Below are 15,307 nucleotides of genomic sequence, written 5' to 3'. Positions count from 1 at the left end.
AATGTAGAATCTATAGTCCTTAGAGGAACAAAAATCACGCATCAGTGTTTTCATAGCTTTAGGAAATAAGCCCATTAGGACAGGTGAAGGTACTCCTCTGACTGTATGGCCTAAATAACAGAATGGGGAAAACGGAAATGCAGAAAAAAAGGAATATAGTACGTCTTCAAATATGTTTAAGAAATGCCCTGCTGTTAGGAACAGTGAAATCATCTGTTCTCCATGTTTGTACTAGAAAGGACGAGAAGTAACGAGCTTCAGTTGTAACAAGAGAGGTGCAGGTTATAAGTTAGGAAAGCCATTTTAATAGAGCATTTTAAAATACTGTAGTAGTTGCCTGTTGAAATTGTGGAGGTTGTCTATCACTGGGGCACTGAGAAGGCCTCTTTTGAGACCAAGGTATAAGTGATCCTGCCTTGGGACAAAAGAATAGGTCCTGGGTTTTACCGGGTCTGTTGTAGTCTGTGATCTTGACATTCACTTGAAAGCGACGTGCAGAACCATAATGTCCAGGCAGTGAAAGACAACTTTTCGTTCACACCCCCAAACCTATCAAGCAAGCACAGGCCACTAAGGACTCACCTCTGTGAGAAAGTAGTTGTCATGGAACTGGGACAACAGATACAACGTGATCAGTCTTTCCCAGGGACCTTCAGTATACTAGCTGGTGGTCTGAGTTGGTTTGAATTTGTGAGGGTACAGCGAGAGTGGGCTGCTCTGCAAGGGAAGGCAAACTGGGAGTTAAGGGTGTGACAGTCAGGCGGGGACCTCACTGACACGGTGCAGTCTCACAGAACCTGAGCAAGAAGAACAGAGCAGGTCTGGTAATGCCAGCCATGTCAGCTGCAGCTCAGTGATCACCAGCCAAGTCCACTGTGACAAGACAGGTCAGATGAGGCTTCTCACTGCTCTTTCTCCAGAAATGTGATGGAAGCTTGAACAGCATCACCATATTAGAGCAGACCTCAAACACAGGCAACTAATCTCTTATGTGTGGGGTGGAACTGGCTGCAGTGGAGGGTTACAGAGGAAGATGGCTACGGGCTGGTCAGGGCAACCAGAGGCTGTTGGTATACTCAGGGCCCTGGCAGAGTTCACAAAGGAAGGATGTAAGAGGGAGATTCAATCTGATGTCCTGTATATCACATCTTCAGTCTGGGGTTAAACAGAGACAGAACTCTTCGTGTTGCACTAGAAGAATAATCAGTCCTCCAGCTTCTGATCTAGACATGGGAGACTGTCCTTTTTCTGTGGCCCCTCCTGATCGGAAGTATCCTGTACACAGTAGAGGTGAGAGAGACACTGATCTTGTATCCTCATTGTAGGCAAGGTGAGGTTTTAGGATTTCCTTTGTCTTTTAATAAGGAGTCTAGAGTTTTGTCCCATTACAAAGCATGTTAATCTGGAGCTCAAAACTCCTTTCCAAGAAGTTGCCTATACGCTACACATTGGAGTGGATGTGGGTTGCTGTCAAGACTATTACATTCTTGTTCTACTTGAGAGAATGTCCCAATGCATAGTACAAATGGAACTCATGATGCACCAACCTGGTTAAAAGAACTAGGCAAATCTTTTTTTAAAATTAATTCTCAATCGCGGCACATTAATTTCTGAGACCTAAAGGTATCCAACCTGTCATTGAGTTTGATTCACTTGATTACTCTTATCATGTGTCATCCACAAAAGAATTTTTCATCTTTCTCTACCTCTAGCTCTTGAATTTGAAATTAGTCCTCTTGATTCTTAAGAGTCTTTGATTTGGTCCAGGCTATTATTTCACCTTTCTAAAAAGGTAGCTTTCTGCATAGCTGTTATCTTTGTTAGGTAGATAAGAGAGACTTGTGGCTCCTTCTCCTTCTGTGAGAGGATGGGCTATTCCTTCACATCTGGCTGAAGTTTTTTCCTGAAAGTCATTCTTTAGCTCCATTTACAGCAACGCATTAACCTACTAGGGATTTTCCCCTTATTTGTTACATGTCAATAGCCAGAGCTTTCTACTTGTCCAGTTAAAACTTGCACTGTGTTCACTGTACCAGACTGCTCCTGAACTCAAGAGATCTGAGGATGTAGCTATTTATACGAAAAGATTGTTTGATGGATAGCTGATTGTTTGCGGTTAACCACTGTGTGAATGTGTATGTGAAGATAGAAAATGTGATGATTCACTAAAAAAAAAGAAAAACAGAGGTCAGTAAGAGGAGTTCCTGGAGATGTATGGTTGACATATGTTCACTACTCCATCGTGTTCTCCTGGTTCTCCAGATACCATGAAGATTGCTGGAGTTCTGTGATTGTGGAAGAGGGGGCAGGCAACAGAAATAGTAATGAATGTTATCTCTCTCCTACTGTATAAGCTTACATGTGGCGTTAAAAACCTTGACACATGAGGGTGGAAAGTACAGCAGCATGCTCTCTGCTGATTCAAAACTGAAATTTTCTTAAGAGGAACACATGACTAGCATGTGTTAAAGAATTCTGATTGCTGATGAATAATTTGGCTTTGGCATGGATATTTGCAGGGTTAAATGTCACTTGATGTTTGTCATACTGCCAGCCTGACTTTATTTTTTTTCCTAGAAGAAGCTTTTTTTTTTGTGTTTCTAAAAATACAACAATAACACATAGGTATGTAATAGCCTCTTCTGTTTCAAATAAGAAAGACTACAGTATTCATGTGCAGCTTTTTTTCCGTTTGTTTTAGATTGTTTAGGTGTATTTAAAGGAAAGCATAAGCTGTGGGATCATTTAAGAACACACACACAAGATAGAGTTGTAGCATGTCCTACCTGTGGAGGAATGTTCTCCAATAACACTAAGTTTTTTGATCACGCAAAAAGACAAGTTTCGGAAGATAGTAAGTGGATATGCTCTTATTTCTAAATCTAAGACATTTTCATTTAAGGTGCTTTGTGATAATGTGCACGTGTAATTTCATAAATATTTCTGGTTTTCATATAAGTCAATTGCAGGAAAGCAGGGTTTACCCCAGGAAGGCAGTTGTTTTCATGAGGCATGGAAGTTCTCTTGACTTTGCATGTTTGATCAATTAGGGTAATGAAAGTGAGCAACAGAACACCCTTAGATCTATGTGTTTCAGCAGAAAAGCTATTCACTTGGCAGCTGTGGCATTGCACTGCCTCTCATCCCTTGGTGCCCATGGCACAGCATGCCATGTCACTGACATGGGGAAACTGCCCATGAATGGGAAAGACTTTTGATTATTGAAGAGAGAATCTCCACAAGAGCCAGGCTCGGATTACAAAAATCTCTGCAAGTAAACCCAATGAGCATTTAACTACTTCCAGGTCAAAAGCAATTTTTTTCTCTTCAGCTTTGCTTTTCCAGTAAGTGTTTTCTTCACCAGAACACTCCCTGCCTCAGCCAACTGTGTATTATTTGGGCATGCTTTCCTGCATGCTAAAGAGGAAAGGAGAAGTGGATGGGGTTTTTTTCTAAGTGCTTGGAATATATGTAGGAATTGTGGGTGTTTTGGTGATGGAAAGTAGGTGCATTCTAGGTAATTGACATAAGACCTCAAATGTCAAACTGTTAGTGTTTTTAACAGATTGTGATTCTGTTTAGGATAAAATTAAGTTACTGATAAACAATCCTTTTCATTAACCTAAACTAAATTTTCCTCTGAAGAGTATTGGTAATGGAAAACAGTATTGAAACTGTCTCAATGCTGCATTAGTTTATTCATGAAACTGGCAGCTGTAGGTTATTTATTAATAAATCTTTCAGAAGTTATTTGTATTGCCACTAAATAATTTCTATTTAAATTCAGAACAAATATTTGTTTGCCAGACCTGTCAGAAACACTTTGCCAATGAAAGGCTGCTACGAGATCACATGAGGGGACATGGTAAGTCAGAGCTTTTTAAAATAAAACGTACTTTTCTCAAGGTTACCTTGTACAGAACAGGTTTGATAAACTACAGAGTTATTATAAGTATTGTTGTATCAGCTAAGAAAATTTATATATAGAACTAGGGGAACTGCATTACAAATGCTGGAAAGTAGGAATTTCACTGCCAGGCCCTCTGAAGCATGGCAATTCCCTTCTTCATGCCTTCTGATCAAAAAGTTTAAGGGGCTTTTCTGTTTTGCTGTAGCTCTCGTGAAGATGCTTATTCTTCATTTGCATCTCTGTTTACTTGCTTTCTTGACGAGGGGCATGGTTAAAGCCAAAGCTTGGGCTGCAACTCGGCTCACCTTGCAGTGCATAATCAGCCTCACTCAAATGGTATAGCTCTTCATTGACCTAACCACAACCTCCCTGAGGTCCCCAAATTATTCCCACAAGTTATACTACAACAGCTATGACTTGCTGGGAAAGAATCCTGCAGCATCTAAGCACAAGGAAACCTGTGATATTGCTGTTGGACATACAGGAAATGCAGAAGCCGAGAGGCGGGTGGGTCTTTGCTTTGCGAATAGGAATATTTGAACCGTGTAGCACCAGTCATTTAGGTTGTATAAACATACAAGTAGCTTTGTGCAGACTTGCTCAATCAGAGTAGATTCTATTTTCTAGTTGCATTCTTAAGGAAATATGATTTTTCACTGTCTGCAAGTCAACACATTAATACTTAACAACTATGCATTTTATTTGGTGCTTACTGTAAGCTACCACGACTGACCATGTTCGTATTTAATGGTTTCATAGACATGCATCTGACTAAAATATCTTAATTTTTACATTTTATAATAGAAAATAGAGAATTATTTTTGTTTTGTTTACTAGATTAATTTTATTCCTTTGTCTCATGGTGATTTTGGATAGAAATTGGAAATAAATACAAATTAAGATTTTGTTTTGTTTTTATTAGCTAATGAAGCAGTTTAAATATGCTGTTGTTTTGGGGGTTGTTTTTTATTTTTATTTTTTAAATTGAAGCATAACGTATGTTAAGATAGATTTGATATATTAAATAAAGCACATAGCTAGCTCACCTGTTTGTTTCCGGTAAGTCTGGCTGCACTTAAACCTTTGTGAATTGTACAACGTGCCTGGCTGTCCTTGTCCCCTGATAATTCAGACTGTGTTCTGCTTGCGCAGTCAGGGAAAATCACAAGGTGGCTGGACCTAGGAACAAGGATGATGTGACCCAGTGTCGTGTCCCAGTAAGCCAGCTGCAATGTGAACTTGGCTGAGGGAGCTGGGAGGCATTCGTGGGTCCAACTGTTTAGGCACAACCTAATGCCTTCAGATAATAGAGCCAGTTACTTCCCTGGTTCATGATTCAGCTTTCTTTAGAAATTCTGGCAGCATACATGTCTGCATGTTAGTGCAGACTGCCAGTTCAGACATGACATTTTCAGATTCTTACCCCAGCATATTTCCTAATAGCTTGCTGGTATAGATAAATATTGAAATTTTCTTTTAAAGAGCTTGCCTACATATAAGAAATTATTCTGAAATAAGCTGTGATGTGAATGCAAATGCTGTATGCACTCTGAAATCACTCCCTACACGGACACATTTACATGCCACACAACTGTGTAAACTGTTCGATTCTCTCATTTCAAGTGACTGATGATCTTCACTGATGCAGTTTTGCAGATTAAGTTATTCCGGACTAGTTTTCCACATGAAGCTATTTATTTTAAGAAGGAACAAAAAGACAAACTATGAGGAAAAGTGCCTATGCAGGGAGTGATTCCCGAATAGTTACAGAGCATTATATTTACTTCCTTTTTTGAGAAAACGTGAGCGCTTCAACTGCATGGATTTCTTTGGAGACCTGTAAAGCACTGGGCTGATTAAAAGATAATGTATTGTTTCAAAGTCCTAAATATAACAGATTCTGCCTAAATCCAAACTTCTTTATTGAGAGTCTTCCTACAGCTTTCATCTGGTTACTGATTCATATGCAGCTTTCCAGTCTGCCAGAGGTTCTCCCCAATCCACAGTCGGCAGAGCAAACCCGTGTCTCAGCCGTAGCAGTTCATAGTCTGGCAGCTTAGCAAGCACCTAGTATTATTATGCCTTAAACAAATATATCTGAATGTGAAATGGGGAGGCGGAGGACAGACGCATATTCTTTCTGCCACCTTTTTAAAGAGTGGTAATACCTTAAACAGCAGAAGTAGATTTGCCACTGCTTGTCTGTCAAAAGGCCTCCAGACAACATCCACCTTTTAGAAATCCTCCCAAAGTGCCAAGGGCAAGACAATAATCACCCTTTTTGTTAGAGCCTAGAGAGTGAAATGTGATTCTCTACATCTTTTTCCCTTACCATCTATTTTTTTAAAGTAACTTGAAACATTGTAAGACTGACCATTATTTCACTACTCTCTTTATTGTGTCTGCATTTCATGTTTATATCTTTTTTTCTCTGTATATTTTATTCCCAAATGTATTATAATCTGTTAATTTTAATATGACATTTTAATAAAATTTTTTGGTTATATGTCATAGCAGACAATCTCCTGGTGAAGAGGCGATACAGAGCTGAAATTATCTTTCTTTCTACGATCTATTCTAGTTACTCATGTTACATGTGCCCTTTGTGATATGGTATGCACAAGCGTCTCCTCACTGAAAGCACACATCAGATTCCGACACTGCAATGAACGTCCTTTCCATTGTCACCTCTGTGATGGAAGGTAAGAAAATTTGAGGCTCATAGCTATGTGAGCAGAACTGTAGAACCAAGTTAGTGTTTTACATAGGAGTCTGTAAAGAAAGAAAAGTTTTCAACCACAAAAATAATCAACTGTTCAATGCAGAAATCTAATAGATTCATCTGCTGTTCATCTGCCTTCAGCTGCTGAGACGTTGTAGTTCGTGAACTTCTGGTGCAAGCAGGACCAATGCATTAAAAGGTGGATTTTCTTAGCAAGACTATGTGTACTACAAAATGGTCATCACAACAAGTTGAGATGTGTAGCAGCACTGCCTTAAACTCCGGGTTTTGCCATTCTAAACGATTGCTGGCTGTTTGCTGGGAGAATCACGGTCTTCTCCTTTGAGTGACTTTTTCTGCCACAGGCTTACTATACCTTCTGCTGTCTTGCACTCTCATTATTCTGTGGTGGGGTTTTTTTTCTGCTTTCACCATATGATGCCACACAGCAGTGAAATAATAAATTAAAAAAAAAAAGGCATTGTGAGGTGATAGATCAAGTTGCATATACAAGCATTGTCAAATTATGTTTAACTTTACCAGAGAAGATGAGAGGTCTAGCCTTTGTATGCTGGAAGTAGGATAAAGTGAACAAATATTTAAGTACTTTTGTGTTCGCACTGTGGGTGGACGGAGGAAATAATCTGAATTTCTAGACCAGAGAGAATGAAACGACTGTTTAATAATGGACAAGAATTTTCTTTGTGTGAACAGAAAGAGGGGGTGATGCCTTGCAACATGGTTGTGGAAAAATTACCTATATTTGGGCATGGCGTGGATGTGTGGGAAGAAAGAGGGACTGGAAAATGAAATCCAGAGCACATCAAAGAGATGTCTATACTATCCCCTTCTCACAAGTGGAAAAAATGAGGTAGAGAAGCGATTTACACATATTCCGCTTTCACTTGTCATTGTCAGAGCCAAAAATTACTACCTCCCAGTCCTAAACATTAACCACAAGACAACTCCTCTGTACTATTATATCTGTTATTTGTTTTACCTTGTTTTCAGTTTCAAGAACACGTATGATCTGCATAAACATGTTGAAACACACAATGATTCAGATGCCTACAGCTGTGATGTTGAAGGATGTGGTTTTACTTCACGGACTTTACAAACTTTGAGACAGCATTACAAGAGAGTACATGTGGTAAGTATATTAAATAGCAGAATAAAATATATTGCTATAAATGAGACTACAGTTTCAAATTCACCTGCGTTTAGTTTTTTGCGAATTAATGAAATGTTTCATTTTTGCATCAAATCAAGTATGTATTTGCACACATTTCTAGGACTCATCCTTACCTATAGATTTTGTATGCTTACCTTAGGTGCATGCAGTTGCATACTGACAGTCTTGAACACTGGCCAACCCCCATCCCCCTTTTTTAAAAAAAAAAAAAGAACATGCCAATCCTAATCTCAACAGCAAAATATTTCAGGGATTAAAATCCAATGTTACCTTTCTCCTCATGTTGGTACTCCATCCTGAGAACTAATACGTTACCTGAAAATAGAGAAATTATAAAGTGTGTAAAGTTTACATCACTTTCAATTGAGTGAGTCTGGCTACATTAAAATACAGTTTTGGCTGCTATAGTTTATGCACGCTTGTTGCCTGTTTCTTCAACTTTCTGAGTTAGGATCACTGCTATGTTATAAAATGAATATATTTTAGTGGAAGCTGTGTGTCACACCGCTGTTGGAGATATCTGCAGTACTGGTGGCCAATGCGGAGAATTTCCGTGTTCACTGGGGTTTCTTTAATCAGACAAGTTCTGAAAACCACAAATTTTAAACATTTTAGGAAGTTAACTTCAAGAAAGTTTTCAGATAGTTAGTGTGGTTTTCTCCTTTTCAACAAAGGATTATTTTTTGTCATGTATATGTGGAAGCCTTCAATGACTCTAAAAGTCTTTCTTTCCAAGAGTAACGGCATTCTGAAATACAAATGCCACATCTGTCAGAAATGTTTCTCGTGGAGTTATACATTGACCCTACATCTTCGAAAAGCTCATAAGCTCAGGAGTCATTCTCGGTTCAGGTGTGTTACCACTTGATTCTTGTCCAGATCATAAAGAATTTTTTTAAAATGTTTTGTTTAAGAGATCCAGATATTTAATTAAATGCTATCTTAAGTTTGGTTCAGTTTTAAACATTCAGAGTGTGAAACAATTTACTACTTAGGTTTCACTATCATGTTGGAAAATCTAGTGCAAAAATGGTTAAACGAAGGGAAAAAAAGGTCTTTTTGCTTTTATAGCTTTTTCCGCTGTGAAATTGTTGTAATCTAGATTGTTGAAAGAAATTTTTTGAGCCTGCAAGTTGCATCCACCAAAGAGAGTATGTAAATGTATCAACAGCTTCTGTAGTATAAACAAGCCATACTCTCCATTTTGGGACAAGAAAATCCAGCAAATAAAATATAATTATGAATAGGTGTCTCTTATTTCCTCTTATATGATGTGTATTTGGTAAAACTACTTTTTGGAACCCAACCCTCTTGCAGGTGTTCCTTCACATAAAATGTCTTTTGTTTTGAGTGCCACCTAATAAATAACAATCTAATTCATCTTTTAATTGCTGACATTCTCAGTTTTGGCAATCTAATTAGATGTTATTCTTATTTGCTGCTATAAATGCTATGTTTGTAACTTGTAGTTTCAGTATTTTCAATTTTACTCCCTTAGATATAAAGAAGATGATGAGGGTCATATGAGTTTGAATATAGCAGCATATAATGCTGTCACGGGTCTAGGTCAGGCTCGTAATAACAAGATGGTAACAAGTAAGTCTTCACCAAGTCAAAATAGTTTTGGAAGAGGAGGAGGGGCCTCTTGCGAAAGAGATGCTTCAGCAGCAAAAGTACTTTTCACGCAGCTTCAGCCGTGGTCACAAGTTACTGGAGAAAATATTCTGATAGAAACAGGCACTTCCGTGCCAGAGCCTGTGTATTCTGAACTTCAAACTGCCGCGCAGCCCTTTGAGGACTGTTGTGCTTCCTCTAAAGTCGATGAAACAACACCAATGAGTGTGAAGGAAAAGCTACTAGAAGTGGAACTGGGCTTGGGAATTCAGATAGCTTTCTAGAAAAACTGTGAGAAGTATACTCTTCAGAAGAGGTTTATTTTTTTAAAACAAAATACGTTTTAAAGTCTTGACTTTTATCCTTGTCAAATCTTGTATATAATCCTGTATTTTCTCAGCCTTCATGTTAAATTTTTCTGATGTTCGTAGAGAATACATGCAAGATACACACAATATTATGCACACATAATACTTTAATTTATAGCCTTTTGGCTATAAATATGAACTTGTATTCATATAGCATATATATGTGTGCGTGTGTATTTATTTATTTATTAAAAAATATATAGCCTGTGGGTAAAGTGTTGAGCTGATGCATGAGACAAACAGTTTGAATCGATAGGTAAAACATCTCAATTTGTATTAGCCCACTACGTTGTTTATTAGAAATCAGATAACAGCTTGTGAGATATATAAAAAAACTGACAATTTTGGCAGGGTTTTTAGCTTTACTTAGTGACTTTAAAATTATTTCAAGAATCATTACAGAAAATTTGTTATTATAATGGACTTTTAAGCTGCAATGTATTGTTAAATGAATACATTTAAATAAAAAAGAAACTCACGTCTAAATAAAACAGCTAAAGGTGTTCATAGGGCTGACTTCAGGATTTATATACCATTTGGTATAATGGAAATTTTATAGTTATTTGTTGGGTGCTGCAGGTACAATGACGAGAAAGTAAATGAATGATATTGGCAGCATAGCTAAATGTGCTGTATTTTCATAAATAATGCACTGTATTTTCATAAATAATTCCACATAGCCATAGTTATTCTGACCTGCTAGGAAAAGTGTTTGGCAAAGGTGTTTATTTCATTCTTATATAAAACGCACAGACAAAAAGACAGGTATCTTTCGTCACAGTAAAAATGAATTACAGTGTTTGAAACATTATTTTTTTTTTTTAAAACAAGAACTGAATCAACCCTCCAACTAAAATAGATAAGATTTATATAGAGGAGAAGGCCATATTCATTCAGCTAGAAGACTAATTTACCCTGGGTTAGCTACTACCTGCCAGCATCCCTTGAGGACCCAGAGGCATTCCCTGGGAAGGACTTGCTGTCCCACTTGGAAAGCAACTTTGAGTGCATAGGCAGAGCAGTGTTGTGTCACCCTCACTTACTGGGTCTTGTTCCTTTATGTAGACAAACTGACACTGCGAGCCCAGGGCAAGCAATCCACCCCCACACGGCTGAGCCCCCCACCAACCAGAATGGAATATCAGACTGACTGGGAATAAATAGTGTGAACAAAAATAGGCCGTCTGAAATTGAGGTCAGCTTGACATGTAGCCCCAAGGCTTCTGGGGCACTTCTGTTTGGGAGGATTTACACTGTGCGTCTTCTGTAGAAAACTGTCTCCACCGGACTGGGCCCTCAACACCTAACTGCCAACCGCTGTTGCAGGTGAGGACCATGAGGCCATGCCAGGTCAGTGTGTGGGGCTGGGGGAAGGCAGGACTCGGTCGCTCTCATCCCCACGGCTGGAAGAGCACGGTGCTCTGCCCAGGGCCCTCAGGAAGGCTGGCAGGAGCGGGTGAGGAGGCGGTATCAGCGTAGGATCTGTTACACTCCTACATGAGCTGTTCCTTCTCCTTCCTACATTTGCTGTCGCAAAGAGGGTGGGGAGAGCGAGCCAACGGAAGGCTCTGTGCCATTGTGTTATGAATGAGAGCGGGGCTTGCTGCAGGGAGCCCTAAGTGATGCCTCCGACTCTCCACCTGTGCTCAGACAGCAACGCTCATGGCTGCTTCAGCCTAACAACCTTGACCAGCTTTTCTACGACGTTTAGCAATCTCAGTCAGAGAGAGAAAAGGCATTTAAGACCCCTGTCACAAATATAGGCAGATTAAAAGTGACGGCTGTAAAAATCTCCTTCCGTAGCTGTTTGCCTTGTTACTGCCTTGAAAGTTCCTGCCTTGGAAGTTCCTGCTTTGCAGGCAGCTAAGATCCTTGTGCTCAGGTTTTAGTACTATTAAATACGCCGGGGCTGTAATTTGTGGCAATTCAGCTGCTGTTTCAAGAGCAGTTGAGCCATCTGTGCAGTGGTGGCAGGCCAGACAGCTGTGGGTGGCAGCCTGATTTTAATCTGCTTTTGTGCATGAATCAGAGACCCAGCATTTTTAATACTTCACAATATGGGTAAAACTGACTCACGTTTCTCTGGGCAATGAATAGGTACCACTATAGCCTCTGGGATTTCCCCTGCTAAATATCAAAGGCCTGCAACAAACAACAGAGGTGTTAATGCTTCCCAAAGAAAGAGTCCTTTATAATGGAAAGTATTAGTCAACCAGAATACAGAGGAGTCCTTTCCAGATCTTTCAGAATAGTTTACCAGAAGCCTCTAATCCAATAACCAACAATTTACTCCTTTGGGCAGCTCCCCATGCCTGCCTGATTGGGGGTTGCTGCCTTCATGCAAGCTGCACTGCAGGTCCCAAGGTTAATTTACACAAAGACTTCACATGACAGGTTTAAACATGGCATTCCAGATTGGTACTGGAGCTGTGGAACCGCGCTTGCAGGGCAAGGCTATGACCTGCAAGTTCTAAATTGCCACAACTTCGTGGGAGCCTATTAAAAACGTTTTGGAAGACAAAATCAACTGTGGGGGCAGACACAATGGGATGATAATTTATTAGTGGAGACTTATTTTTGAAAATCATATTTTAAAATAATTTCCCTCAGTTACGCTGCTTAATGACACTCTGGAGTTTTACTCTACTATTGCTTAGGTACCTGTTCCGCTTTCTTATTCTTCACAGTGTTTGCATTCACGCAAGGGCTTTGCCAAGCTAAGAAGTTACATCCATTTTCTAGTCAGAAATCTAGTTTAGAATTTACATTCATACATCAGTTTGGATCCAGAGGCTTTGTCGACAGCCCTGTATTTACTGGGTAATAGCTGTTAGTGACAATGGATTTCAAAGGTGTTTTTTCAGAGTTCTTTTCAAATTTGTCGTTAAGAATTAAGTGTTATATTAGCACTCCAAGATGCTGGTTTGCACGTACAAAGCGAAATAAAATATCCATTGGAACGAAAACACTTTGGTAAAAAGAGGCTATTTTCTGATTTGGCTACCAAATTATGCGTCTTTCATGCTAGGTAAGCGTACTAAAATAACTGTATGTAAGTCTATTCGGGTTTGAAAACTAGTTTTTGTTTGTTTCTGCGTAATTTTCAACGTGACGCTGAAGCTGCTCTCTCCCCAGCCAGCGCTGCCGAGCGCGCTCCCGAGGGAGCGCCTACAGAGGGTGCCCGCGGACCGAACCCGCCGCCTCGTCGGACGACATCGTGCGACAGCGGGGGCATGTGCCAAGCCGATATCCTGGTTGAATACATACTCTTTATTCAGCGCCTCCCAGAAGAAAGAAGCCCTAGGAGAAAAAGACGACGTTATTTGTTGGGATGTGCGGGACCCGGCTTGACAAACAACTCCTTCCCGTGCACGGCGGGTATGAGGTGGACGTGAGTCACGGACGTGACTTGTTCTCATGGAGCCAGATCATCAGATAAGGCAAACTGGCGCAGGTCCACCGGAGTCTGTAGAACCAGCATAATGTCTGAGTGTGGCTCTGGCATGGGACCTTGGTGGATTTTGGTGGGACCGGACTAGCCCTTGGCTTTGTGGAGGCAGGAGGAGACAGCTTGCCAGGCTGACAAAGAAACCCTTTGATAATGACCTCGGGGATGGTGCCCCGGAGCACAGCTAACAGCAGGAAAAAAATGTACCGAAAAAATGACAGTGTCTGCCAGGAAGCAGAGCAAGACGGAGCTTGAGGAACTCATGCAGAACACCTTTTTTGTTCTCAGGGGTTTGAGAACAAAAATTTAAAACTAGGCATTCTTCTCCTAAGTACCACAGAAAGAGTCATGTCAGTCATTCACTGCTTACACGAATGTCATTAATCTTTTTTTTAAAATTTGTGGTTTTTCACTTTTGTACAGGCTTTCTACCATCATAAACAGAGCTGATAATGAGACATAAGTAAAATTTGGGTTCTTTAATACTTCTCACGTTACTGAAAGCAGGGCTTTTTATTATTCTTACAGAGGAAGAATGTTAGCAAATGTTAGTAGTTTCTAAGAAAGCAGTTGTGAAAAAGCACAGTATTTGTCTATTGGGAAAAAAAAATCTCAAAACTGGATCATTAAGCAGCACTATTATGTTGCATGGGCTTTAAAGTTTAGCATCTGGGAGAGAAGCGGTTGCCCTGGTCTGGCTTTTGGCATATAATTCCATCACGTAAGATGTGTTAAAAGCAATCCGCAAAGCTACCTAAAGGCCCAAACCAGCAGTTTTCTTACCCATCGAATACAGAGTACGTTCTGTTACTGTCTCTACAGTGAGGAGCTGGTGTGATCTCCAACAAATTCTGACGTGCCTCAGTTTTCTGCCTCTAAAGAAGAATTCTCAGCCTTACGAGGAAGCCACAAGATTTTTATTAACTTGTGTTCTGATTTGTTCAGCTATTACAGTCCCGAGCACTAAAAACACGCTGATGAAGAGCCAGGCATGGTCCCCAGCCTGCCTTTTAATTCATGGCTTACTTTTGTAAGTTCAAACCAATTTATAAAGGAACTGACTCCTGGGGTGCTGAGCAGGCAGAGCTGCCATTAAGCTCCGAACTAGCAAAAATTCACGCACATGCCTGACTCTGGGCACTAGGAGCAGCCCAGCTGCAGTGTGTAGTTGCCTTCAGAAGGATTACCTACCCTGTCCTTTTCTTTTTACTTTTCTTCAGTGGAAAAGTTGGTTTAAGAATCCCCACCCTCTTCCTACCGCGCGCTTCCACCTCCACACCACGCTTCGCAGTTGTTTGCGAGGGTGTGCTTGAAATGAGATCAGCAAGGAACTCCAGCATCTGCGAGGATGTGTAACGATGCCCCTTTCATCACCTTCTTCGGAGGTAGTTTCCTTCCAGCACACTCGCCTCCCTTTCTGTTGACACGAACGAGCAGCTGGTAAGTCAGGCCAGCCTTCCGATCTGTCTGAGAACCGACCAAGGGAGGTTTTTTTAAGTGAGATCATTGAGCTGATTCAGTTACTGCTCAACCACGTGAATGCGAGTACAACCGCGTGAACACTAGCGGCGACACAAAAGAGGGGCTGGCAGCCTCCTTGAGGCACAACGTAGTTTCAGATCGGCTTAAGCCACCTGCAGCATTGCACCCTCTGTGTATGACAGCCTAGGCATAGCTTATACGTTTGCAGAGTGGGCGAATAGACGGGTTTTTGTTTTATCTTTTGGAAAGCTGCGTATTAGTGCTCTTTTGTATCAGCTTTAAAGCTTTTACCTAGTTGCCATCTGCTGTCTCTTCACAGAACATAGAAGCGAAACATTTAGCTCTAACATAGGGGACAAAGGTGCCCTACGACCTGTTGAATCTTCAGGTTGGCTGATACGCCAAACAACCCTTTGGAAGGATTTCATTCTAAAAAGAAAAGACTAAAGAACTGTATTAAATCCTGTTCTCTGAAAGGACTGAGAAATACTGCAAGGCAGTGAAACAGATTGTTTCTTTGTGATGCCCCTGGTAACGTACGTGCACAGGAGAGAAAGAGTTAGACAAGACT

The 15,307-nt window shown here is 40.4% G+C and overlaps 1 protein-coding gene across 1 annotated transcript; it reads left to right on the top strand.

Annotated features, from left to right (window-relative positions):
* Positions 1 to 1,229: 1,229 nt before the first annotated feature.
* On the top strand, positions 1,230 to 9,722 carry LOC141737615 (histone H4 transcription factor-like). Its single transcript, XM_074572559.1, has 7 exons — positions 1,230 to 1,290; positions 2,838 to 2,854; positions 3,808 to 3,865; positions 6,492 to 6,612; positions 7,644 to 7,782; positions 8,561 to 8,676; positions 9,323 to 9,722. The coding sequence occupies exons 1-7, from the start codon at positions 1,230 to 1,232 to the stop codon at positions 9,720 to 9,722; spliced, it is 912 nt and encodes a 303-aa protein (XP_074428660.1).
* The last annotated feature ends 5,585 nt before the right edge of the window (positions 9,723 to 15,307 follow it).

Source organism: Larus michahellis, chromosome 1 (genome assembly GCF_964199755.1).
Source record: "Larus michahellis chromosome 1, bLarMic1.1, whole genome shotgun sequence".
Lineage (NCBI taxonomy): Eukaryota > Metazoa > Chordata > Aves > Charadriiformes > Laridae > Larus > Larus michahellis.
The sequence above is the reverse complement of the archived record's forward strand: the minus strand, read 5'-3'. Positions and strand labels throughout refer to the sequence as shown.

Excerpts from the sequence above, each read along its gene's own strand:
- LOC141737615 (XM_074572559.1), top strand. The coding sequence starts at position 1,230 with ATGGGAGACTGTCCTTTTTCTGTGGCCCCTCCTGATCGGAAGTATCCT. Across the intron at positions 3,866-6,491 it reads AGATCACATGAGGGGACATG|TTACTCATGTTACATGTGCC; the intron begins GTAAGTCAGAGC and ends GATCTATTCTAG. Across the intron at positions 6,613-7,643 it reads TGTCACCTCTGTGATGGAAG|TTTCAAGAACACGTATGATC; the intron begins GTAAGAAAATTT and ends CCTTGTTTTCAG.